The 27,357-nt window shown below is 43.9% G+C and overlaps 1 protein-coding gene across 2 annotated transcripts in view; it reads right to left on the bottom strand.

Annotated features, from left to right (window-relative positions):
* Positions 1-7,227: 7,227 nt before the first annotated feature.
* Positions 7,228-27,357, bottom strand: part of LOC138570264 (zinc finger protein 84-like) — a 43,710-nt gene continuing 23,580 nt past the window's right edge. For both annotated transcript variants that reach the window (XM_069649029.1, XM_069649031.1), the window contains one exon: positions 7,228-13,158. In XM_069649029.1, the coding sequence (XP_069505130.1) occupies positions 11,092-12,360 (1,269 nt within the window). In that variant the 5' untranslated portion in view covers positions 12,361-13,158 and the 3' untranslated portion in view covers positions 7,228-11,091. The remainder of the gene's footprint in view (positions 13,159-27,357) is intronic.

The following is a 27,357-nucleotide window of genomic DNA, read 5'->3' on the forward strand; positions in this document are numbered from 1 at the left end:
TGTATAGGCGTCAGCAAAAAAGTTAATGGTGAAAATTGTAATGGTGAGGCAGACATTCTTCTTTTTCCATACACGAAATAGGCGTTTCCCATAAAGCATCTGGTATGTTTGAACAGTTAGTTGCAAGACAACGCCATGACCTTTGACCTACATCACAATAAAACATATTATGTTACTTCTAATAGCCACTTCAGCGCAAGGACAAAGGGGGCCAACTCGTTCATCCCACAAAATTGTCATGCACAGGCAGCCGGTCACACACAGTTGGATTTGCCGTTCAAAGAACCCGTCACTTGGCATGTGAAATCCATGACACGCACAATACGGCAAGATGTACCTGGTCGGAAAACGTGAAACAAAACACGTATCAATACGCAACCTTTTTCAAAGATTTTTATCAAAATACAAATAGAACGTTGCAACTAATACACAAATGGAAGAGGGTAGACGGCACATTTTAATTGCATATTACAGTCCAACATTGGTAAATCTGGTGACATCATACAAATGCCAAGAAAGCGCACTTTAAAAAACCAAAAATAATGTTCACGAAATAAGAAATTCATCGCGTAATTTAAAAAAACACCAAAAAAAGTTCAAACTAATATACAAAGCGATATAGTGAAACATGACATTGTAATGTAGAAAATTAGAGTTCAACAAGGGTGACTGTATTCATAGCCTGCAAACGCAGAGAATGTACAGGTATATTGTCAAAATTATTATTTTCATATTAGAAAAACAAAACTCGTTCCGGAGTACAGTGGTCAAAACTAAAATTACATAATATGTACCACCACCATTGTTTCCGATAAAGTCAGTCAACGGAGAACGGAGTGTCGGAGGCGGCCTCGGTTTTGCACAGTTGACTGGCTGATTGAATCACACTATGCGATTTCCGCGATTCCGCTTGCTTCCGGCTTGCGCACAGGAGTGCTGTGGGTCCGCTTCTCTAACCGCTGGCAGGCTGCTGACTGCAGGCTGCGTGTGAGCGAACGATTGAGGGAGAGCCCTTGACGTTGCTGCGGCTGCTGTGGTGCCGTGCTGTGACCTACTGTGACGGCGGCGGCAGTGTCTTTGACTAACTACAGCGGGGGCAAGCGGTGGCAATCTGTGCTAAGTAAGTACCTCGAGCCACAAAGGCGAGCGTTCGAATTGGTGCCTGCTGATTGGATAATATACTTATTGCTTACCTTTCATCATGCCACTGTTATGATAAATTGGTAGAAGCTGCAGTAAGTAAATGTAAAATGAGGCACATGAGATAAAGCCTGCAATATTAAGCCTGCGATATTACGGGGAGACTGTGGGAGACAATCCTTTGATCCCCTGGGCTAAGCAGTGCAGCTGAAGAAGCTGCCTGTTTTCGACTACCGTCCATGAAGACGACGTTGTTCTTAGCACTTGGCGCAGCCAGCCTATTCTATTTGTAAATAGGATTGTGTAAAGAAATAACTTGAGAGATAATGAGTACCTAGTGTGTTGGGCCTGGATACAATTTGCGTAAGGCCAAAGAGAAAGGACCTTTATTGGGAATTGATAATATGATGGGTAAAAGCAAAAAACCTCCCCCGGTAACAACGGGAGCAATTACTTCCTTTTTTTAACCCAACCCCCCACCTGAGGGCAACCTTCCCCAAGAACAATGTGGGATACCTCAGAATGATCTGGATAATCATTCTCTGGAGCAGACTACAAATGAAGAGATAAGACAATAATTCTTTGCTGGATATGTGCCTCTCAATACAAAGGCAGATGACTCCAACAGTAATGAAAATTCCGGAAGGGTATGATGCGAATACTAAGCTAGGTTATCTGCGTCACCTAATTTGGAGGCACTGGTGGACCAGTCTGGAGTGGATTCTTCTAATGACTCCTACACTTCGATGGGTGGATTTAAAGAGTTACAAGCATCAGTGGCGTCACTACAATTTTCCCTTAAAATTTTATTAAAAATGTGTGGGCGTATTCTGGAAAATACCAATAATATGACTGCGGCAAATGAGGCGAACCGCATTGAGATTGATGATGCGGAGAATAATCTGTCAATGGTTGCGGCTATGGTGGAAGCGGAGCCAGAGAATAATGCGAACTCGGTGCAAGAGATCGAGGAGCCGACAAACTCTGAGATCTTTTTCTCTCATAAGCAGAGGAGAATGGCTAGAAGGGCAGCCATGAGGAAGAGACCATGTGTCGCGGCCTCAATATCTCCAACAACTGCTGCACCTATTAAGGTCACAAAAAAAGCCAAGAAAAAAGTGACACGTGCAAAGAAACGTAAGCTAGTAACAGAGAGACGCTTAACCAGCTGGTTGATCACAGAGGAGCCCAATGAAGTTAATAGTGTTCCAGAAAACTCTATAGTGCTACCAGATTCATTTATGGGAGAAGACCCGGACAAGATCTCTTCTACTCCTTGTAGTAGAAGTATGATCTCCCCGAGAAGTGAGAATGACAGTTTAACTACAAAGGAGGTAGAGTTGAGCCAGGTGGGAAGCAAGAGGAATATATGTATCATCAAGAACCTATATCAAAAGAATGAATCGGACTGGCTCACAAGAACCAAACTACTCACTAGACTACATTCAATCCCACAATTGAGAGTCTTAAGATCTGAGGACTTTGAATTTATTGAACCTCTGGCTTGTGTGAAAACTAATGTTTCTGCAATCCACTGTAAATTCCATTCTACCATACAATTATTGAGATCATATAAAGATAATTTAGTAGAGGTGGATGTACAATTGGATGCAGATCCTGGAAAGGAAGATCATACTTGCCCTAGGAAGAAGATACTGGAGTCCAAGAAAAACACTCCAATTTCCGTGGTAACGAAAGAGAGAACCACCAGATAGAGGACATTCAGAATGCTTTGAAGTGGCTGGTGGAAGCACTACCGGCGGCCCTAAATAAAAATCTCCTGAAAAAAGCACGAAAACGCAGCAAAAGCTCGAGAGCTAAGCACGAGGACTCCCAACACTTGAACGTGCGGTACAAATCTGAGGATGGCTGCCAGGGTGGGGCTTAGGGAGAGGGCAGTCATTGGCTGGTGGCAGTATGACCCAGAGACCAGTGATTGGTTACTACTGAGAAAGACAGATCAGAAACAAAACTGATACTGATTTTTTTCTATACCAAGGCTTCCCGGCCTGATGACGGGGAATATTCATGAGCATGTGAATCCATGCCAGACCCCATGCTGGAGAAGTGAAATTTCATTCTACTGGTAGAGCGATCCCTCGCCTACCACTCGGATTTGATGAACGGCACAGGTGGTCAACCATGGAAGCAGTAAAGAAAGCACCCCACCACTCCTATTTGTACACAATGGGCTGAAGCCATACAATATGCCAATAAACACTGCCAGAAGCGCACGTTAAATGCATCACAATGACCAGGAAAAACCTGCACAGGCTGCTATATGCCAAGTACCCACTGGGATGTACAGGGATATAGAATATGTGAGTGCATACATGTACTGAAGAGCAGGATGCCACAAGTCTTTGGGCATTGGCAAATGCAAAGGAAATACACCCAGATGGCACTTGGGTGTACCCAAACTACTTCATGGGAGTGAAACGCCATAATCACTTAGAACAAACGACTACGACCATTACCTATATCCAAGTGACCCCCGTCTCACTCTTTTGCAGGTCACTTTGGCTGCCCACAACTACCATGGCTCCTTACCCCAATAGGGTACCCTGGGCCACCACAAAGGATTGCTTACGAGACACACACAAGGACCAAGCCATGCAGAGAGCAGTCATTTGAACTCCCGAAAGGAAGGTTCCCGTGTCTCCCCTGGACTTGAGGGTCACTCATGTGCAGTCGAGAAAAGGTCAGCAAGATAGTTCTTGTGTGTGTGATGCACACAATATGTGCATCAGGAGGAATGTTGCACTGCCTGCTGAGAAGGACGTGGCACCGAGGAGAAGGATGATGAGACATGCGCTGTCAGACCTGCACAGGATGATAGTGCAGAAGGAAGGGATGGCTGATTGTGTCATCAGCAACTAACAGACAATTTCCTCTTACCAATAATATGCACACTGCACAAGATATGTAGAGAATTAATTGCAGTATCCTCCAAGCCGCTACCTGAAGCACTACCAAATCTTTACATGCAAACTCGTTTCATCAAAACTGTGACACCCATGCCTCCCTCCACATTCACTCCCAAACACCCATGCCCTCCCTCTACTCTCATACACAAATCAATGTTCACAGACAGTTGCTTCACTTCTGGCCATGCTTCCCGGATCCAGATGAAGACTGGTGCCTTCAGACCTGCGTCTTGGACTCTCAGCAAAGAAACCACAATTGGGGAGGAATCAAGTCCACGAATCTGCAGCAGTTTCGGCAGCAGTGTCAGCAGCAGAGCATGTTGCATTGATTCATGACTCTGGGATATGCTCGCATTAGTTCTCACATTCTCTGCCCAACCACAGTATTTGAAGCAGTGGTTTCAGTGATGTGTCGGCACTGGCAGCCAAGTTCTGTTGCCACTCGGCAAGATGTACCCTACAATATGTCCTATGCTGCAGTACTGGTCTGTGAGCTCCTCTATTCTTTGCTGGTGCTGCTCCACCCTCATATGGAACACCTGGTGTGGTGGGAGGACATGGGAGTCAGTATCACAAAGAGAGTGCATTCCACTTCTGCCATCCCCATCAGCTGCATAGCCTTTATCCTCTGTGCCAATATCTGTCTCTATAGCGGGCTGACATAGTGGACCACGAGCAACAAAGGAACACAGAGAAGCAGATGCAGGGTGTTCAGGGCAGGAAGGGGTTTAGGTGCAAACAAGTCATGATGCTAGTGACTGGGGCAATCTCAAGAGGGCCTGTGGCCTGACTGGTGTCAGTTCCTTGCCTGTAGTGGCCTGACCAGCAGTGGTTGTACTTTGTATATTGGACTTAGCAGTGGAAGTGATGGCTGATGTTGTGGGCACAGATGTCATGGTGCATGCAGGTTTCTTGGCTGGAGTCTTTTGGTGGGTTGGCAGAATTTGACAATGGGTCGAGGACAAACGTTTCCTGGCAGCTGTTTGCTCAGTCTCAGTTGTGGCGTCAGCAAGTGAAGGTCCAGATGCACTGCTGCTGGCATCATCTGCTTAGCTGCTATGGAAAAAAAGAGCTGTATGCAATGACATGCTACAAGTATTTGTTATTCATTTCAACCATGCAATCTAGGGGCTGTTCAGTATGCATCTAAAATGGGCTGGCAGTGGCACATCTTTGGAACTGAATACACATGATTGCTTCATTGAGCTATGCCACTGGAAAGGGGTGAACCCTACTTCAGTTAGTAGAATATGGATTCTGAACCCCCTGAGACATCCACAGAAAAGCTGTTTGGCTCATTTTCATGTTGATAATGGCTCTTGCTCAAGGCCTAAGATATAGGGCTATTTCTGTCTTTGACATATGGAGTTAGTGAAATTGACATCACCAGAGTCCTTTAGAGGCATCACTTTTAGGTGAATGAGCAGTATGTGTTGGTGCAATGCGTGCTTGCTATTGCCAGGCACTTCCTTTTGTTGGGTTTATGGAACATGTGCTTAGTCGTCTGTATACTGGATACACATGGTCCCCCCACCAATATGTCAGTCTTTCAGAATGAAGGAACAGGTACATAAGCGGTCAATTATGATGGTAGCATTCACCAGGCAGACTGGATGCCACATTGCCATCATGTATATTGGGACTTGCATGGTCCTTTGGGGTCTGCTCCATACTGCAGCAATCGTGAAGAGTTGCTGCCATCTGTATGGGTCCAACATGCGTTTTGCTTCTGTGCCCTGCTAACCTTCGGATTGTACATTAGTGCATGACATGATGAGAGTGAGGTGGAAATGCATGGGATAGGTAGTGGGCCGGCTCACAATTGGATGGAGTGGTACATATATATGGACATGGAGATATTCCATTGATCACTGTAATGTTGATGTGCTGGTGTTCACTTGATGATTCCTGTGGAAAATCTGTCGGATATCCTGCAGGAATCTCTCTTCCATCTATAGGGTATTTTTTCAAATTAGCCGGTATTACGGTTTTATTTCTGTGGTAATGCTGGTTGACATAACTGTTACTCAAAAAGAACCCCGTATTCACCAAGACTGGGGAGGCGGCATGCTAGTGTTTATCACTATTTCAAGGTCTATGGCACTGCATTGTGAGGGGATCCGGGCGTCAGTGTTTTGGCAGGATTTATACATTGGAGTGGAACTAGGACAGATTTCCATGGCGCAGTACCATTGTGCAATTATACATCAAGGACACATTCATGGTGGTGCCGGCAGTACTACCATTTTCTTAAATCCCACCACGTTGGGGCACAAGATAATTTTTGTCTGCTGTGTGGCCTACAGCTGCACTCATGCATGTCCTTTTCCAATGTACCCTGCATCCTCATTCTTACAAGGCTGGGTCAACCTCACTGCAGACTGCAGCCTCTGCTGCTCCAACTCCATCTATGCCAACCCTGTCCATAATGCTGGCTTCTTTCTCCTCCCATGGCGAGACGTGTAATGGGTCCACAGTGCCTCCTCCTGTGGCTGCTGTCTCACAGCGAACGTTATCAAGGACAGTGTGCACACATGCCTTCAAGTCATTCCAGCGATTCCTGCAGTCTTCCACATCATGCTGCATTGTGCCCACTGCTACCACCTTGGCCCCAATATTGTTTCAGAAGGTATTGTTTAGTTTCAAAGGGTGTCTTGCGGTGCTGAGCACCAAACAGCTTCTCAGCAATGGCCAACATATCCTCTGCTAACACCTGATGCTTCCCCTCACTGAATGTGGTCTCCAGAAACCACTCAGTCATTCTTCCACATTTACGGTGGAAACAGTAATTCTGCCATAAACTGGAGGATTTACCGATCATAGTTGCTTTTCAGCTGTACATCCAATGCACAGAATTACTGTTACCGCTGTTGGTTGGTGTGCACACCCCTCAACTTGTGAAATGGTGATAATACTGCCAGACACCACAGTGGTAATGGGGAAATGGGAATCCTCTTTGTTACTAACAAACGGGAGACTGGATAAGTCACTTTAATATTCCACATTTACTTTAGAATGCTTTCTAATTGCCAGGGACTGAATCACCAATTCTTCCCTTAATGTGGATTCCTGGTTCAACAACATGATATGCTGCTCCCATCTCAAAAGAAAATAATTGTCTAAGATGTAATGAAAAAAAACAATTCTTGCTAAATCTAAATGATTTGTATGCATTTTTTTTTACTCGCAAGTCTTAATACAACAAAAGGAAACAATTCATAAATGTACAATCTATATTTCTCTGCATTTAAAGTTTCCAGTGTTATGTTTACTGTGTCCTGTCTTTTTAGTTTCACCTCCAATGCTGTTTAAATGGTCACAAAATGTCATAGGTAATCATTTCACAGATTTTTAGGACACGTACCACCACAGATGTTAATGTCGCACTACAACCTAAGATTATTCCATCCCAAAAGAATTCTGTGATAAGATTTTCTTCGTTTCTCACAAAACTCCTAAAATGTGCTAGATGCAAGTTCCAGGTCCATTCACATTCCATTAATAAATGTCTGAGTGATTGTTTTAATGGTATAACACACACTTTACACAACTGTTTCGCTCTATCTCCCTGCTTCCGTTTTACAAGTACTTCTCCACAGTGAATCAGATTTAACCTCATCCTTAAGAAGTTGTTACCTAATATGCTGTCCGGAAATTTAAAAAAGGTAGCTTGAAAGGCAGCCTAGCTTTTAACAGGAGAACCCATTCTCACTTTCTCAGTTGTTCTTAACCAATCCATAGTTTCTAATTTCTTCTTAATGTTCAAGGGATTGGAGAGGAGTGTGTCTATATCAAGGCCGACCATGGAAAGGCACTCTTACCTTGCTTTCCAATAACAGTAAGATTGCTGATTTAGAGTTTGACATATGATGCTTAATGTCACTATAAAGAGTGACTTTTTACCAACCATAATCTCCCGGTATAGAGAGATTAACTTCCAGTTCGCCATGCATCCCAGAGATTTTAAACCAAGTTCAAATCTAAGACTCCAACTGGGTGTGCAGGCAGGAAGACATAAGGCTCTTTTCCATAGCCGACCTTCAAATGTGTCCCAGTTAATAGACCAAAGTCGTAGTCTGGCCTCCAGACCGTAAAGGAGGACTGGAACTACTTTTGCCAGATATTATCTGACTAATGAGCAGATTGAGAATTTGCAGAATTTCGAATTTAGTTTCAACATTTGCACTGCACTCTGCACTATTTTGGCTACTACTTCTGCCTCCACTTTATAGAGAGCTGGAGAGGCATAGATGTTCTACCCCAGATATTTAACCACCTCCACTTTTTGGATCTTTAACCCATTAAATTCTGATTGCCAGGGACTGAATCACCAATTCTTCCCTTAAAGTGGATTCCTGGTTGACTTGATATGCTGCTCCTATCTCAAAAGACAATACTTGTCTAAGATGTAATGAAAAAAGCCAATTCATGCCAAGTCTAAATGATTTGTATGCATTCTTGAAACAATTTTCTTATTTCTGTATGTAACTGGTTTCCACTTTTAGCGCTTTCAAAATCATCTGCACAATCCCGCTTTTTCTAGTATTGACCTACTCAATGGCAACCAAACCACCATGCATATGGAGCTGTTTAACACAGTATATTTTAATTTCCATCACCTTCAAAGGAGAGTTAAGGTGTAACTTTTAGACAAACAGCGCAGCAACAAAGTATTTCTTCTGTTTTGTGTGAGTTTTCACACGTAGTAGCAGATTGGTATTATTACTGGAGCTTTTCTGATATTCAATGAACAAAATAGTGTATTCACCACTGGATTCTCTCATAGTGAGTTAGTTGCCTTTTCAAGCTGAAGCTTTTCTGGTACTTAGTGCATTGATAAGTGGTTTCTCTTGTGTGGAGTTGGTTGACTTCTATTATTGAAGACATTCTGATATTTAGTTCACTAATAGATAGTCTCTGCACTGATAAGGGTTTTTCCATTTTGGGTTCTCTCATGAGGTGATGGGTTGTTTTCTCTTACTGAAGCCTTTACGATATTTAGTGCACTGGTATTGATTCTCTCCATAGTGGGTTCTCTCATGAGGTGATGGGTTGTTTTCTCTTACTGAAGCCTTTACGATATTTAGTGCACTGGTATTGCTTCTCTCCATTGTCAGTGAGAGTTGGATGTAGAAGAGTCGCAGGCCCCAGACAGCCTTGTGGATGATGCAAAGGGTCTTAAATTTGATCCTTGCAGCAACCGGGAGTCAGTGGAGAGATTTAAAGGCTGGAGAGATGTAGTCCCTGAGCTTGAGGCCAAGGATAAGTCTTGCAGTCAGATCTGGATGAGTTGAAGGGGACGAAGGGAGGAGTTAGGCAGATTGAGGAAGAGGGACCAGAGCGCTGGAGACATTGAGTTTCTGGGGGAAGGTGAGCAAAGGGAGAATGCCTCTGAGGAGGTGCAGCTGAAAGTGGGCCTTCTTGGAAAGGTCTGTAATGTGAGGAGAGAAGGAGAGAGGAGTCAAAGATGACACCAAGGTTTTTTGCCTCACAGGAGGGTATGGGGAGGGGCCCCATGGAGAGTGGCCAAAGTGTGGGAGGGATACGGAGAAAGGGTTTCAATGATATATCTGATATTTAGTGCATTGGTATTGATTCTCTCCATTGTGGATTCCCTCATGATGTGTTGCTTGCCTTCTCTTGCTGAAGCCTTTATGATATTTAGTGCACTGGTATTGATTCTCTCCATTGTGGATTCCCTCATGATGTATTGGTTGCCTTCTCTTGCTGAAGCCTTTATATTATTTAGTGTACTAGTATTGCTTCTCTCCATTGTGGGTTCTCTCATGGTGGTTTGGTTGCCTTCTCTTGCTGAAGCCTTTAAGATATTTAGTGCACTGGGATTGATTCTCTCCATTGTGGGTTCTCTCATGGTGGTTTGGTTGCCTTCTCTTACTGAAGCCTTTATGATATGTAGCGCATTGATGAGTATTTTCTCCATTGTGGGTTTTCTCATGGTGAGTTGGTTGGCTTTTCTGACTGATTCTTTTCAAATTTAGTGCACTGATCAATGCTTTCCCCATTCTTGGGCATTTTGGTTCAGAGTGCATCGCAAATGAAAGACATAAAAGCCTTGTGTAAGGCCTTTACGTCTTTCATTTGTGGTGCGCCCCATTTTCAATCATTTGCTTGGCGCAGAGGAGGGTGGGATTACATCTTGTCTTTCTGATGCCTCCCTTCCTCTCCACTATACAAAAGCTCCAGCATTTGCGCTGACATGGATTTTCATGCTGGCACAAATGCTGGAAATCCCTACAAGGTCTCCCAGCATTATGCACCAGCATAAAGCAAGCGGACAGCATAGGGATCCATTGTAAATGCTGCTGCTATTGGCAGCCTTTATTTGTCATTTTAAAAACTGCTTACCACGTGTGCATGGTAAGCAGTGTTCTCAGTGAATATTAAATGCTGCCCGACATGCAACATGTCCAACAGCATTTAATTGTAATTGTGAGCACCACTTTGCATGCAAGCACAGCAAGCGGTGCTCACAGTTAAAAGTAAATGCTGCCTGGCATACAAGCTTACTCACTTTGCACGGCTGAGTGCAAAACATGATGCCTTTTGACCTGCACATTTGCACTCTGATTACCAACATTTGGCAGCAGGGTCCCCTCTATGTTGCAGTGCAAACAAAACAATAATCTGCCACAAAATTACAGGGAACCCAAAAATGAGCCTCTCTGAGTTTTCAAAAGCTGAGTTGGCTGCCTTTTTCTAGTACAAGAAGTTTCTCCAATGTTTGTTCTCTTATCAATGTCAATTTGTCATTATAACTTTTATGAAATTCAACACACAGATGAGGCATTTTTCCCAAACTGGTATTCTTTTACTGAGTTATATTGATGTTGTTACTGCTTTTCCAACATTCTGAAAACACTGATCACTTCTTTGAAACACTGGTTCTCTTTTTTTGGGGCCAGTTTATTTTTGTGACTGAAGCTTTCTGTGGTTTGTCTCAAGTCAACTTAGTTGCAATTTTCAGACTGAAGTGCATCGAACAATCAGTATACAGATTTATTTTTTACCCTATGTGGGTTCCCTTATGTTTAGTTAGATCTCTTTTGTTAGTAAAGTCTTTCAGACATTCAGAACACTGATAAGGTTTTTCTCCAGTGTGTGTCCTAATGTGTCCAATTAGGGCACTTTTTTGGCTGAAACTTTTCTGACATTCAGTGCAGTGGTAAGGTTTTTCCCCAGTGTGGGTCCTCTTGTGTTGAGTTAGTGTGCCTTTTCTACTGAAGGTTTGCTGACATTCCGTGCATTGAAAAGGTTTTTCCCCAGTGTGGGTTCTCTCATGTTTAATTAGATCAGCTTTATTAGTGAAACTTCTCTGACACTCTAGGCACTGGTGAGGCTTTTCACCTGTGTGGGTTCTTTCATGCATTGTCAGGCATTTTTTCTGACTGAAGCTTTTCTTGCATTCCGTACATTGATAAGGCTTTTCACCTGTGTGGGTTCTCTCGTGTAAGGACAGACTGGATTTATCAAAGAAGCTTCTGTGACATTCGGTGCACTGATAACGTTTTTCTCCTGTGTGGGCTCTGTTATGCATGTTCAGATTGCTTTTATTACTAAAGTGTTTCTGACAAACATTGCACTGATAAGGTTTTACTCCTGTGTGGGTTCTCTCATGTAGTGAAAGATGACTTTTACGACGGAAGCTTTTCTGACATTCACTGCACTGATACGGCTTTTCTCCTGTGTGGGTTCGCTCATGTAGCGAAAGATGGCTTTTACAACGGAAGCTTTTCTGACATTCAGTGCACTGATACGGTTTTTCTCCTTTGTGTGTTCTCTCATGGTGTTTTAGATGACATTTATGACCAAAGCTTTGCTGACATTCACTGCACTGATAAGGTTTTTCACCTGTGTGTGATCTCTCATGTGCCATTAAATGGCTTTTCTGTCTGAAGCTTTTCGGGCATTCTGGGCACTGATATGGTTTTTCCCCAGTGTGGGTTCTTTCATGGAGAGCTAAACTGCTTTTATCCCTGAAGGTTTTCTGACATGTTTTGCACTCATATGCGTTTTCTCCTTTGTGGATTCTCTCATGTGTTGTCAGAATGCTTTTAGCACGGAAGCTTTTCTGACATTCATTGCACTGATAGGGTTTTTCACCTGTGTGCCATCTCTCATGTACCATTAGCTCTGCTTTCTGACCAAAGCTTTTCGTGCATTCGGAGCAATGATATGGTTTTTCCCGAGTGTGTACCCTTAAATGGATATTTAACCAGCTTTTATATCCGAAGGTTTTCTGACATGTTAGGCACTGATACGTCTTTTTTTGCATGACGCGTCTCCGATGGTGTGTCAAATTGGTTTTCACACTTCAGGGCATTGATAAGCATTTCCTGTTGTGAATTTCTTGCAGTTACACAGATTTTCTGGCTGATAAGGTTTACTTGGGGGGCGTCTAACAAAATAGCAGTACAGGAATTACATGCAAGGCTACATGATTAGATTATGTTCAATATTAAAGTCTTAACATATTCTAGATTATTTAGGGAGGTTATATGCTGTCACACAGGCAACCTAGGTTTTGCTGAACGTGTTTCTTGATGCATGTCAGTGTTTCTCTTCTCTTGAAGTGAGATTATTTCCTAATGACTGAAGTTTTTCTTACATTTATTGTGTTAAGAAGGATTTTGATAGGCTTTTGCATGCAGTAAACGAGAAAAACTAAATATAATCGTCTGATTTCTAGTACCCTGTACCGTCAGATTGAATTTGCAATTGAGGGCTTCTTCAAGGGCAGTGGATAGATGTGCTTTTTCCTTACATCATATAGTGTTTTAAATATTGAGATGTGACTGATAACTGATTCCTTGTAATAATGAGTGCTTCCTTTGGTCTGCCAATTGATCTACACTTTCCTTGATTACCACTCTCTTGTGATTTCTGAAAGAATGTATGCGTTTACTGAAACCCCATTAATAAGGTGAAGTTTTCTCCACTGCCAGTTCTTAATCATCCTAGACTTGTAGATGTGGTGAAATCTCAGCTCTTCATGACAGGTTCATGTCTTCCATGTCAAATGTTTGATGGGCTTAGCAGCTCGGGGCCCCTATACGATCCATGCTTTAGTCACCTGTAAAATAAAGTGATATGTTATTTTATTTTTCTTGATGTAAAATAGGACATACAAATTACATAAGTTCAAATTGTAAGGTGGCAGCACTAGGAGAGAAGAGAATCAGGCTTTGAGTTTTTTTTTACCATGGCTCTGGAGCATCACACACACTGAGTGCTTGAGAGCAATTTGAAATGAAGAGGATTTCTACCTATTACTATGTGAAATTGTAATACAGAACCAACCATCCAATGTCAATAACTCATTCATCCTATCAGAGGGGCCAATGTAAATCTGTATTCCTTTTCAGCTCTTTTAAACACGCTTCCATTTAAGGAATTCTCATCAAATGCATTGCATGTGATACTTGACTCTCCCAGTTGTAGTGAAAAAGGACCAAAACGCATCATGACTCACCATCACAGCCTCCAAAGTGCACTCTCTACCACCCGTAACTTCCATTCTCACTCACAGACATCTGTGCCACATTGGCCCGCAGTCAGACCTTCAAGGCACCAGCCCTTGAGCATTCAATAGTTAAGCCACCTCAGAGTAAGACAACAATGATTTGCACTACTCCAGTGACCCTGATCGGGCAACAGCTGCTCTTGCTTCCACAAGACAACTGGATCCACCAGTCAGCACCCACCTGATGTATCCACACCAAATATGCACACTACACCCAAACTCCCACCAAAGACGTTTGTATGGCTCCTTTGCCATTATCTGTTTCAATAAATGGCATTCATATCACTGCATGGACCTCGGACCACCTCTACCATGCACAGAGAGACACGCTTTAGCATCTGGTAATATCTTATCCCTCAACATGCAGTCTCATGGATCTTATGGACCACATGACATGGCTGAGAAGTAGCATGCGTCTTGTCGGACACATAGCTACTGAAGAAAATCCAGTCCCCGCTTACAGCCGATTTAATTAACATGTTATTTTATTTCCATTTTCTTTCCTACACTTTTGGTCTTGCTTTTCATCACTGCCTTGTGACATATATTCTAGTCTTGCTATAAATCAATTTTTTTTTGTAACTTCGATATTGCAACATAAAAATGTACTTGTGTATGTTAATTCTGTTAGGAGATCACATCCTATCAGGCCTCACTTGTGGTGCATTAATAATAGGCCAGCCTGGCACTAGTTGGTCGGCATTGAATGATGCTGACATTGCTTCACTCGGCCTAGACACAGGGAAGCATCACGTGGTATGAACGTTTGACTAATGGATGATCATTTCTAAGGGGATCATTGATATTTGGTGGAGCAGGAAGTGCAAGAAAAATTGCTGGTAAATCCGTTACCTGCACTTTTACTGCCCACCAAACTACCAAACTACAGGTTTGCCGGTGGGGGTTACCGGATTTACCTCCAACCAAGAGCTGGAGGCAGTCTCTGGCCTCGCACCCATTTCTTCGGCTGCATAAAAGCAGCTTGGGAAAGTGAACTGGTACGTCTTAATGCTCAGGAATTCATTGTCAGCCCCCATTGACCCTCATCCGTGCCCAATTCCATTTCCATCCTGGTCTTCTTGCCTTCCAGACCCTCTCCCTTCTGCCTGGGTCCTTGCCTCTTATTCCAGACTTCTTCTTTATGCTCTTTTTTAGCTGCTGCCTCCAGCCTCCTATAGTTGCCCCCACCTGCCTGTACTCCCTGCCTAGCCCGGTCCTGAGTTCCACCTTGCTGATATGTTCTCCAGCGGCCTGGGATCCTTTGCTCCTGTAATCCCATTTTCCTGTCTGGTCATGGCACTGGCTGTGGCGTCATCTTGGACCTCATTGGTGCCGATCAGCACTGTGGACCTTGTGGCTCTGCATTAAGTATTTCGCACTTCTCAGAGACACGTATGTTGAAGATGTATAACTTTTATAATGAGGAAGGTGACCAGGTCCCATTTGGTTTTGAACCTATGGGTCATAGGGAATAGAAGGACTTCCCCGAGAAGTACTACAGGAGTGGTGATATGCTGGACCTGTCGGCTGAATTGTGGGAGAAGCCTGCCTCTGTTGCCACAGTGTACAGGGATCTGACAAGGAAGCACTGTCCTGCACCTTCGGACCCAGCTTTCCTCTCTGCCCACGCATCACCTGAAATCCTGGTGGTACAGGCCGCAACAGCAAACCTGAAGACCTCTACCTTTCCGTCGCTTCCACTGGACAAAGAAAGAAAATTGCTGGGTGCATGCAGCAAGAAAGTGTTGCGTCAGGAAATCTATCGCTCTGAGCGATGAATGCCTAGTGTGCCATGGAGAAGATCTCCTTTGGCCTCTGGCCACCAAAGCACATGCCAGAGGGCAAGATGAGAGGTGGTTTTCTCTCCCTGGTCTCAGATGGCAAGGAGGTGGCATGGCTGATGCTGCATTCTGGCCTAGACACAGCCGACTGTGTGGGCAAGTCCATAGCCACTAGCACAGTGGTCAGGCACCATTAATCTCCAAGGACATCCAGGTTAGCAGCTGACGTCCAGTCGAGCTGCTAGATATGTTATGTTGATTTATACCATGCACCGCTACCACCCAGTGGCAGTCTGGTAAGACTGAGTGCTAGGGTCTAGGTTTGGTGCATGAGTCGTGTGCAGTCAGGGTGCAAGTATGATAATGCGCACTGGTTAGCTGTATCCATAGGGGGAAGTCCAGTGTTGGGGTTGTTTGTTACATTTCTGAGGGAGTTGTGTAGGTATGCATTTGTGTGTGATAAGGCTGGGGTTTTAATCGAAATGCCACACTAGCCCTAACTCTATGGGGGGGGAGGGAGGTTCTCCCTGCCTCAACAAAACTAATGAGACGGTCATCAGGATTTCAAAAGGAATGTCCACCGTCCTGTGTCCAAATCCAACCTCCCCCATATATCTCCACACCGGACATTGTAGCGCATGTAGAAGTCAATAAAAGAGGTCTAGAGGTAGTACTGGCATCGACATGCACAGAACGAAAAAGACTACAGGCTGCACAGAACATGACTAAGGCAGAAAACCTACCGGAGCAGGGAACGGATGAGTTTAGTGGAAGTCAGGAGACTTTGTTAAGGATAGACAGCACACCTATAAAAACTGTACACGTAGAGTGTGACGGGGAAACAGATAGCCTAATGTATGAGAATGTTGGTTTCTGTAGGGGACAAAGATTTGTGGAGCACGTTCGGTCAGGAGGCAGTGCAAGTACCTCAATGTACCCCTAGACTAGAGAGTTTATGGGGCCGCAGGTTGATAGAGACGTTTGGCATGATGGCAGTAGCAAGGAAAAAGGGAAGTGCAAGGAAGGGTGAGGAAAGTAGAGCAAATAAGCAAATATCCCTAATACACAAAGGCACTGGGAGACCACACGGCGGGTGCAGGGAAGTGGATATACGCATTTGAGAAACAACCGGCAGGAGTGCTGCTAGCAGTAGGAGACATCAACAGTTTACTGGTATCCACTATCAGAGATCAGGCTGCCAATGTGTGGGTGAAGGTGGGGTACCCAGGAGTAACTCTGGGCAACAATGCAAATGTTGGAGAATCCTTTAATAAGATTAGAGTGAAGATACAGGATGCTCTGCAGCAAGCTTTCCCGGACACACCTGACTTGCAGTCTATTATGCAATGGACTATGGGTGATGATGAAGATGCCACCCAGTTCATTCTTAAGGTCCAAGAGATGTGGAGAGCAGAAAGAGAACGCATGGGACCAATCAATACCTGTTTTCTATTTTATTGTTAAACAGGGCCTACCCAAAGAAGTGCAAATAGCACTCGACAAAACTGTGTCGGTGGAGGGGTTGTTTCGAGGTGAAGGCGTGAGACCATAATAGTGCATCATTGCAGAAGAATAAAAGCGTGAAAAGGAAACAGCTCAGAGGCGACAGGCAGAGGAAGCAAAACTAGTACAAAACAAATTAGCTAAAGTAGCTGTGGAGGCATCAGTATCGATGCCTGCACATACAGAAGTGGCAGGAAATACTCCTAACTTTGCAAACCCCAGAAAAGCTGCAGTGGGGTCAGAATGAGGACAAGGACAGTGGGGCGGGAACACAATACCCTGGCCCGCAGTGGCAAGGAAGACAACAGCGAGGAAGAGGTGGGTTCCGACAATCACAGAGAGTTGGGTTCCGAGGAATGGGGCAATGTTGGAACTGTGGGAAACGGGGACACTTCGAGAGAATGTAGAAGTAGACAGAGGATGGGGTACAGTTATGGTCAAAAAAAGGATGGTATGCCCCCTCAAGGGGCACCTCAGGGGCCAACTCCCAGAATGACCTCCATACCCTATGATATACATCAAGCATACACGCAGTTACCAGGCCCTCCCCCCACAGCAACCACAGCAGGCGATGCAGCATGGAGGGGCTACTGTTCACTGGCCACGCTACACTCAGCACTAATATTAGTTCCAGAAGAACATTTGTAAGAGGGACCAATACCCAACAGTATTCCCGGCGTTCGAAGAACCAAACCCAATGCCACCACCAAAATGTCACATTTTACCCAGAAAGAGTCAATATGATAAACTGCAGAGAAAGAAGAGAGCCTCAAACTATCTATCAAAAGACTCAACAGCACTGTTTGGGGATATACCTCAAGAATACAGATTGTTCAGCTCTGCTGAAACTTTTTTTACCTCGCTCTTTCTACCCAGCTTACAGGCAGCAGCTAATGCAAACTGGCTGCAAATAGTACGCTGGGAACTGGTCCAGCTGGCAAATGACACAGAGCATGGGTTCATCGCCATAAAGGTTGAGCTGTATGCCCTAAGATTGCTGACGATACAGAAGCATCCTAGATATGCTGCTGGCTCCCATAGAAACTTCTATGTATTTGTGCACGGTACAAATACATTTAACATTAACTGTTGCAAATGCTTTCTGGGTAGGAACAGTTGATCGGGCAATGTCTCTGTCAACACTATTATGTTGTAGGTTTCTGAATCTTTTAGGAATTTTACCTCGGGTCAAGCGGATAGAATGATGTAGGGAAGCAAGCATTTTGAAAAGTGTATTTCGGGAGAAGAGGGCATTCCAGGTTGTATACCGGTAGAGCATCCTGTCTACTTGTTCAGATGGAATACAGTCAGTAACTGAACATATAAAGGAAACACCTTTCATTTCCTTAGGCATGGTCCTAACAATGTTTCTTACTGTTTTAGCAGGAATATAAATGTTGTTGTAGATGTCATGGTAACAGAGGAACTGTCAATGTCTACCCAAACAGACCTCCTCTGATGACAGACTACAGGTTTGTTTTATTTTGATCAGAGGAAAGAATTATGATGCTGATGAAAATGATACAAGTTGTTATGAATGCCCTGATGAATATAAATGTCTATTGATTGTTAGTTGTATCTGTGCTAATCACCACTAGGATATGCAAGTGTTCAGTGACAAAGAATGAATGATGTACAAATAGAAGAGAAGGAAAGTTGCTAGTGAAACAGATATGTCTTTAATTTCTTCCTGAAAGCAAACAAATCATTGATGTTATCAATCACTTACAAGGACACAGAATTACATAAAGTTGTGTTATTTCTGGCACCAATAATATCCACTCACGATGCATTGTGACATGTTTCATTGAATTACCAGCGTTCCCTTCCAGGGAACAGTTTTCCTATAGATCTTTCATACTGTTTGGCTTTGGGTGTACTTGCTTATGCAACACATGTACAGAGTAAGGGTCTCATCACAAGTGGGCTGTATCCCGGCTGTAAATCTGCCGGTATACAGCCCAACGTAAATAGCATTAACGCAACTTGGTCAGGGCGCTATTAGCGCCAGAGCCCAAGTTGTGGTAAGAGTATCATGGATCCACTGCAGCTACAGTCTATATTGACGGTTATTCTGCTGTTAATTGACCATTAGTGTGCCCATGTTTCCCAATTCCCTTCTCTCTTTCCCGTTTTCTTCCTTTCTTTATCTTTCCCTTTTATCAGCTCATTGTATATGGAATTGGATTATTATGTTATAAAGATGGTGTCTGTAAAGACTGGAGGGGTGTATCTGAACTCCTGCCCTCTATTTGGCAGAGTAGAAGCACATAGCACCACAGCCAAGGTTCTCCATTTGGTAGCATGGACGAGCAACCAAGGCTTAAGCTCTCATAAGTACAGTGTAGTCCCCAAGCCACCAACAAAGGAATGTCCACACACTATGTTATGTGCTAACACAGTTCTCTATATAAAAATAAGGTTCAGAGATACATGCACACTTAATAATACACGCTGTACTTGGTAATTCTAACATGGCAAATATATACAATGTCTATATGGTACCACACTGAGCTTTAGATTCCCTTAAAATGCATCAACTGCTGACAGCTATAATGGCATACAAATCATTCAGCAATGTGTATCAGCATAGATCATAGGAAGGAAGCCAAGTTAGGTTAAACAATGGCAGAATGCTTATTTTTTCTACTAAGACACAGTGAGGATCCCCCCCACCTGGGCAGGTAACCAAGTTCAACCACCCCAATGTACCTGAGATAGAAGAGTTTCTTCGATGGTTCGTCGACGATGCCCTCAAGGGTGAACTCCCTTTAAAGCAGGAGCTACAGGGCGACCAGATTCCTCGAAGAAAAGTGAACACTGGCGCTGAGACAGCAGCTTCGACTTTTGCAGTGATCTTTGATGATCGCTCATGGAAGTCCTTGGAAGATGAGGAGTGCGGTCCACCTTGATGCAAAATGTTTGATGCTGCAAAGAACTCAGTGATGGATGAAGTCCGAGCAGCATGAATCGGGTTTTGAAAGATGCTTTGGTGGTCCTCTGGCCAGTCGGTGCTGCAGCTGCAGCACATACCTTGGGATAGCTTTGGCGATCGGGACTAGACCACGGGCTGGACTTCAGATCTTACAATTTGCCAGTGTCCTCAGGACATCTGTCAGCTTCTGGTGGTGGTAAACCCAGCAGTGGATTTTCCTCGGTAGCCGACGACCTCGACTTTCTCCGGCAGGACAAATCGGTCAGCGGTGATGGCAATGGAGCCCTTAGTTGATGAATGTCTGGTTCTCCTGTGTAGATTTGTATATGTCTCCCTGTATCAATCAAGCAATCGATTGCAAAAATATTTGTAACCGACATGGCCGGTGACCAAGAGGCCATGCAAGATATTAAAATTAAAGGTGCTCTAAAGTTGACATAACAGAGTGGAGGTGGTCCCGGGGCTCAAATGTCCACTTTGCATTATCCTTCAGCCTCTTTTGTGACTTAATCACAAAACATAATTACGTATTAAGTCCAAAAAAATAAATATTAATTCTTAAGTGGCACCAATCAGGTTTCAAGCCATACAGAGTAATAAAATCAACACTCTTAGATTTTAAAGAAAAACAGATAGTAAAAAGACAAGAACCATTTGTCTGTACTCTTTGACTTGTTAGCTGCATACAAAACAGTCAACCATTAATGCTACTCCACTGATACCAACACACAATGCAAATACGGACGCAGTCCAGTCTAAGTAGTCAGGGGAAGACAGTTCAGACTTTATAAGAACCACCACAATTACAACAAGGCTAAAATAGGCTTTCATCAAATTACTGGATTTAGTCATTGGAAACCACACTAATTTATCAAAGGGGGCAATAACTTAACTCAAGCTACTTATTTGAATGCTAACTTTAGGTGAATGCAGCAGCGGTACCATCTACCTGGCACCAACATTGTTTATTTAATAGCATGCAATGCATGAAAATGAGAAAATTGTCCAAATACCCCGCCTAATTGCAGCCTGAAAGCTTGAAAATAATGTTTTGCACTGAAAAAATCTGAATCAGGTGAGAAGTAATTTGTCAAAGCTTTTTAAGCATCAAAAAGGCAATTAGGTCACCACTGTGGAACTAATAACCATGGCTAAATGTAAGATCTCAACCACACTGGTCGCTCTGGGCAAGATAAAACACTCCTTCCAAGATGGCATCCGCAACTTCCACAACCAGCCACACGAAGATGGCGCCCGCCATGATACGGCAAAGACATGTCATACGCCATACCGGAAACCTTCAGGAGGCCATCCACCAGCATAAAGACCCTTTGATAATAGTAAGCAGGGCATCACAACTATGACACCGTTGCTACGGCACTAGTGTGTCTCCATCTCCTCCTCGTACCTTCTTTGCCACCCTTGTATCATTACCTTTCTAGAACCTTCTGATTTTTGATCCGCAGGTTGTTTCTGTTCTTCGACCCAGTCTTCCCGCTTCGCTTCTCTGAGACTATTCTTCCTCCTCTTGTTGCCTTCCAAGCCTTGTCATTCCATCTAAGAAGCCTGCATTTTTCCTCCATCTGGAGTTTGTCCCTGAAGCGGGTCGGCCCTTCAGGGTGGACACTCTCCCCCTCTATTGCTAGCAGAGATTGTGGTGGCTGGCCAAAAGGACCAAACCTTTCTTTTCCCTGAATGGACCTGTCCTCCACAGGTAAGTCACAAATCATAGAGCCCTGATATAATTGTGATGTCCAAAAGGGATATATATATATATGGCTCAATGTCAAGAGCTGGCGGCCCTGGTTCAGAGTTTGATTGTGGAAATTCAGACTCTCATAAATGAGAATTGTTTCTATCAAAAGTCTCACACCGCACGTGACACCTTGCGTGTGGGGTCCATGGCAGGGGGGCCTCACGTAGAAGCTTGGGTTTCCGATTACCCACCTGGGTTCAAGTACACTTGCCTAGTGATGATATCTTAATGCACGACCATAACGGTTTTCTCGTATCTTTTAGAAATTACATTGACGGACCAAATGTCAGTCAATGCTTCAAAATCGATAGACTTCCAGCAAGGTATTTTCGACGTCTTGGCTTACAAAGCTCATTTCAAGCAGTTAGCCTTAGAAGCAGGATGGCTAGAAGAAGCCTGCTTTACTTTGTACAGACGAGGCTTAAACAAGGAACTTAATGACAAGCTGACTAGGTTGCCTAGACCATCGTCATTTGAGCAGCTGATACAGTTCTTCCGATTGATGTCTGGTGTCAAGAAAGGAAGGCGGAACGATGAAAATCTAGAGTTCATTTTATCAGAAACGTGCCTGCCCCTGTACCTGGGACCACTGCTAGTTCCATGCAAGATACTCCGGAACCCATGCAAATCAGGGCTGTAAGAGGCCCCCTTTCTGTAAAAGACAGAAACCTCAGAAGGAACAAGGGCTTATGTACGTATTGTGGGTCCTCCTCCTGACACAGAGCATGGGTTCATCGCCATAAAGGTTGAGCTGTATGCCCTAAGATTGCTGACGATACAGAAGCATCCTAGATATGCTGCTGGCTCCCATAGAAACTTCTATGTATTTGTGCACGGTACAAATACATTTAACATTAACTGTTGCAAATGCTTTCTGGGTAGGAACAGTTGATCGGGCAATGTCTCTGTCAACACTATTATGTTGTAGGTTTCTGAATCTTTTAGGAATTTTACCTCGGGTCAAGCGGATAGAATGATGTAGGGAAGCAAGCATTTTGAAAAGTGTATTTCGGGAGAAGAGGGCATTCCAGGCTGTATACCGGTAGAGCATCCTGTCTACTTGTTCAGATGGAATACAGTCAGTAACTGAACATATAAAGGAAACACCTTTCATTTCCTCACTTCAGATCTTACAATTTGCCAGTGTCCTCAGGACATCTGTCAGCTTCTGGTGGTGGTAAACCCAGCAGTGGATTTTCCTCGGTAGCCGACGACCTCGACTTTCTCCGGCAGGACAAATCGGTCAGCGGTGATGGCAATGGAGCCCTTAGTTGATGAATGTCTGGTTCTCCTGTGTAGATTTGTATATGTCTCCCTGTATCAATCAAGCAATCGATTGCAAAAATATTTGTAACCGACATGGCCGGTGACCAAGAGGCCATGCAAGATATTAAAATTAAAGGTGCTCTAAAGTTGACATAACAGAGTGGAGGTGGTCCCGGGGCTCAAATGTCCACTTTGCATTATCCTTCAGCCTCTTTTGTGACTTAATCACAAAACATAATTACGTATTAAGTCCAAAAAAATAAATATTAATTCTTAAGTGGCACCAATCAGGTTTCAAGCCATACAGAGTAATAAAATCAACACTCTTAGATTTTAAAGAAAAACAGATAGTAAAAAGACAAGAACCATTTGTCTGTACTCTTTGACTTGTTAGCTGCATACAAAACAGTCAACCATTAATGCTACTCCACTGATACCAACACACAATGCAAATACGGACGCAGTCCAGTCTAAGTAGTCAGGGGAAGACAGTTCAGACTTTATAAGAACCACCACAATTACAACAAGGCTAAAATAGGCTTTCATCAAATTACTGGATTTAGTCATTGGAAACCACACTAATTTATCAAAGGGGGCAATAACTTAACTCAAGCTACTTATTTGAATGCTAACTTTAGGTGAATGCAGCAGCGGTACCATCTACCTGGCACCAACATTGTTTATTTAATAGCATGCAATGCATGAAAATGAGAAAATTGTCCAAATACCCCGCCTAATTGCAGCCTGAAAGCTTGAAAATAATGTTTTGCACTGAAAAAATCTGAATCAGGTGAGAAGTAATTTGTCAAAGCTTTTTAAGCATCAAAAAGGCAATTAGGTCACCACTGTGGAACTAATAACCATGGCTAAATGTAAGATCTCAACCACACTGGTCGCTCTGGGCAAGATAAAACACTCCTTCCAAGATGGCATCCGCAACTTCCACAACCAGCCACACGAAGATGGCGCCCGCCATGATACGGCAAAGACATGTCATACGCCATACCGGAAACCTTCAGGAGGCCATCCACCAGCATAAAGACCCTTTGATAATAGTAAGCAGGGCATCACAACTATGACACCGTTGCTACGGCACTAGTGTGTCTCCATCTCCTCCTCGTACCTTCTTTGCCACCCTTGTATCATTACCTTTCTAGAACCTTCTGATTTTTGATCCGCAGGTTGTTTCTGTTCTTCGACCCAGTCTTCCCGCTTCGCTTCTCTGAGACTATTCTTCCTCCTCTTGTTGCCTTCCAAGCCTTGTCATTCCATCTAAGAAGCCTGCATTTTTCCTCCATCTGGAGTTTGTCCCTGAAGCGGGTCGGCCCTTCAGGGTGGACACTCTCCCCCTCTATTGCTAGCAGAGATTGTGGTGGCTGGCCAAAAGGACCAAACCTTTCTTTTCCCTGAATGGACCTGTCCTCCACAGGTAAGTCACAAATCATAGAGCCCTGATATAATTGTGATGTCCAAAAGGGATATATATATATATGGCTCAATGTCAAGAGCTGGCGGCCCTGGTTCAGAGTTTGATTGTGGAAATTCAGACTCTCATAAATGAGAATTGTTTCTATCAAAAGTCTCACACCGCACGTGACACCTTGCGTGTGGGGTCCATGGCAGGGGGGCCTCACGTAGAAGCTTGGGTTTCCGATTACCCACCTGGGTTCAAGTACACTTGCCTAGTGATGATATCTTAATGCACGACCATAACGGTTTTCTCGTATCTTTTAGAAATTACATTGACGGACCAAATGTCAGTCAATGCTTCAAAATCGATAGACTTCCAGCAAGGTATTTTCGACGTCTTGGCTTACAAAGCTCATTTCAAGCAGTTAGCCTTAGAAGCAGGATGGCTAGAAGAAGCCTGCTTTACTTTGTACAGACGAGGCTTAAACAAGGAACTTAATGACAAGCTGACTAGGTTGCCTAGACCATCGTCATTTGAGCAGCTGATACAGTTCTTCCGATTGATGTCTGGTGTCAAGAAAGGAAGGCGGAACGATGAAAATCTAGAGTTCATTTTATCAGAAACGTGCCTGCCCCTGTACCTGGGACCACTGCTAGTTCCATGCAAGATACTCCGGAACCCATGCAAATCAGGGCTGTAAGAGGCCCCCTTTCTGTAAAAGACAGAAACCTCAGAAGGAACAAGGGCTTATGTACGTATTGTGGGTCCTCCTCCTATCTGTAAAAGCAATTTCCTTTGACTCCCCCTCAGGAGACAGGAAAACGCCAGCTTGCTGAGAGAGCCTCCAACCCCTCTGTTGGAATCTATTGGCTTTGATCTTTCAAGTAGCAGAGAGACCCAACTATTGAAGCTGGCAAAAGACAACTGGTCCCCCACAGGTCTAGTCTTGGTCCCCCCCCCCAAAGGGACATACATTAGAATAGTATCCAAGGTCAGGGCTGGTGTGGAAACATGGCCTAGATGTGATGGCTGGGGTAATAGGGTTGTATTTCTAAGGGGATATGAAGGCTCCGATACAGAATAACAGAAGGCTTACCAAGTAAAGATTGGGGAGAGAATTGCTCAAGGGGTCTTAGAAAAAGCTGTATTCCCCCAAGTTCCTAGAAGTCACCGACACTGATACTACTGACAGGAGTACCAAAGGTTTTGTCAAGCTGATATATATACACCCTGAATCGGATGTGAATATTCCAAAAGCCCATCGGGAGAAAGAAGAGCAGAAAATAATCCCGGACATAGGTTTGCCCAACGTAATGACCTGGTGTAAGCAGAAGCCTTCCTAAAAGTTATTCCCGAGGCAGAAGCTAGGAAGGAAGAGGAGTTATTCTTCTTAAAACACTGGTTGTTAAACAGAGGAACGTTAGTAGCGAGGGAAACCAACATAGTCACTGAAGGGTACTTTTGGAGATTGTACACCCCCACCTTAGTGTTGGTCACTTAGGGACCATGAAACCCCAAGGGCAAGTGGTAAACGGGTTTATTGGCATGGAGCCCGGACTGTATGCGGATGTCAAATATTGTGTAGCTCCATGTTCTGTGTACCAGAAAACGACTTTACTTTATCCCATACATGCACCTTTACTGCCCTTACCAATTATAGAAGTCAATTTTTCCCGAATAGGAATGGATATCAGGGCACCAGTGGAACACCCTAGGATTGGGAATAGGTATATCCTGGTGATCTTGGATTACGCTATCCGTTATCCTGAAGCCTTCCCTACGCAAACCAACCTCTTACAACAGATTTTAAGACACCCGATCCCCTTTCTGTCCATAATAGGTTTTCCTAAAGAAATCTTGACAGACCAGGGAACATCTTTCATGATGGCGGAGGTAACAGATAAAGACCTTACGTATCACTGTATATCACCCACAGATGGTCTCATCGAGCATTTCAAGAGGACCTTGAAACATATACTCAAAATGTTAGCTGAGGCTGATGGAAAGAACCAGTAATACAACAATTCCTTCCTTGGGCTCTGTTCCCCAACCGAAAAGCATCCCAGGCTTCCTAAAGATTTTCACCATTTGAATTATTGTATGGACGAGACCCCAGAGATATGTTAGACATGTTACAGTAGACCTGGGAGGAAAGGGAAGAAGCGATCCTGTTGCTATTACCAACTTCTGAGCGTAAGATGCTATCAAGGTGCCACGAACCATATGATGTTATAGAGCAAACTGTCCCTTATAATTATTGAGTTGCCCAACCTGATAGGCGAGCAAAAACACAGGTCTACCATATCAATCTTTTGAAAGAATGGAAGGAGGACCTAGTTGAATCATCATTAAAGGGGTAGTCCAGCTAAACAATTTATTTAAAAAATAGATAGGCAACATTAAAAAAAAAAAATACTAGCACTTTTTTTTTTAAACTTCCTATGTAAAATTTTGAGCTATTCAAGCTCAAAATTCGCGAAAGCAAGCACATGGGCGCATCCATTTTGTGAAATGAATGCCCGCCTGTGCTGGCTTTTGCGGCACTAATGAAGGAAAAGCCAGCCAGCTGTACGCGAAGGACAGGGACTGGAGACCAGAGCAGGAAAGCTGCAGCTGAATCTCGGTAAGTGATATTTATTAAAAAAAAAAAAAAATAAGCACTAGCTGTGTTTTTTTTTCTACGTTTTCCGGGCTGGAGGAGCCCGGAAATCTTGGAAATAAAACTGCAGCTTTAAAAACGCCGTTTACCCAGGCGCGTTCCATGAGACGTTGTGCCCGCTCAGGCCCGAATCCACGCGCGCCATACAACGCAGCCGGTGGGGGGGGGGGAAGGATGGGGGCAAGATGGCCAAAGGACAGGGCAAAGAACCTCGTGGCATTGCCATTTTGGAGTCAGGCCACCTGTTCATGCATTGGGTTAACGCAGTTTACTTGGCAGGAAAGGGTTAAAATTGTAGAAAAAGATAAGCAGCCACCTGCCCTGTCCGAGACACATCTGCACCTAAAAATTATCCTCGAGTATCTAAGGCGTTGAAAAATGACTATTAGACCAAAGGGCACTGTATTGTAAGGTACTTTGTGCACTTGTTACATGTTG

Source organism: Ambystoma mexicanum, chromosome 2q (genome assembly GCF_040938575.1).
Source record: "Ambystoma mexicanum isolate Mex_15411 chromosome 2q, UKY_AmexF1_1, whole genome shotgun sequence".
Taxonomy (NCBI): Eukaryota; Metazoa; Chordata; class Amphibia; order Caudata; family Ambystomatidae; genus Ambystoma; species Ambystoma mexicanum.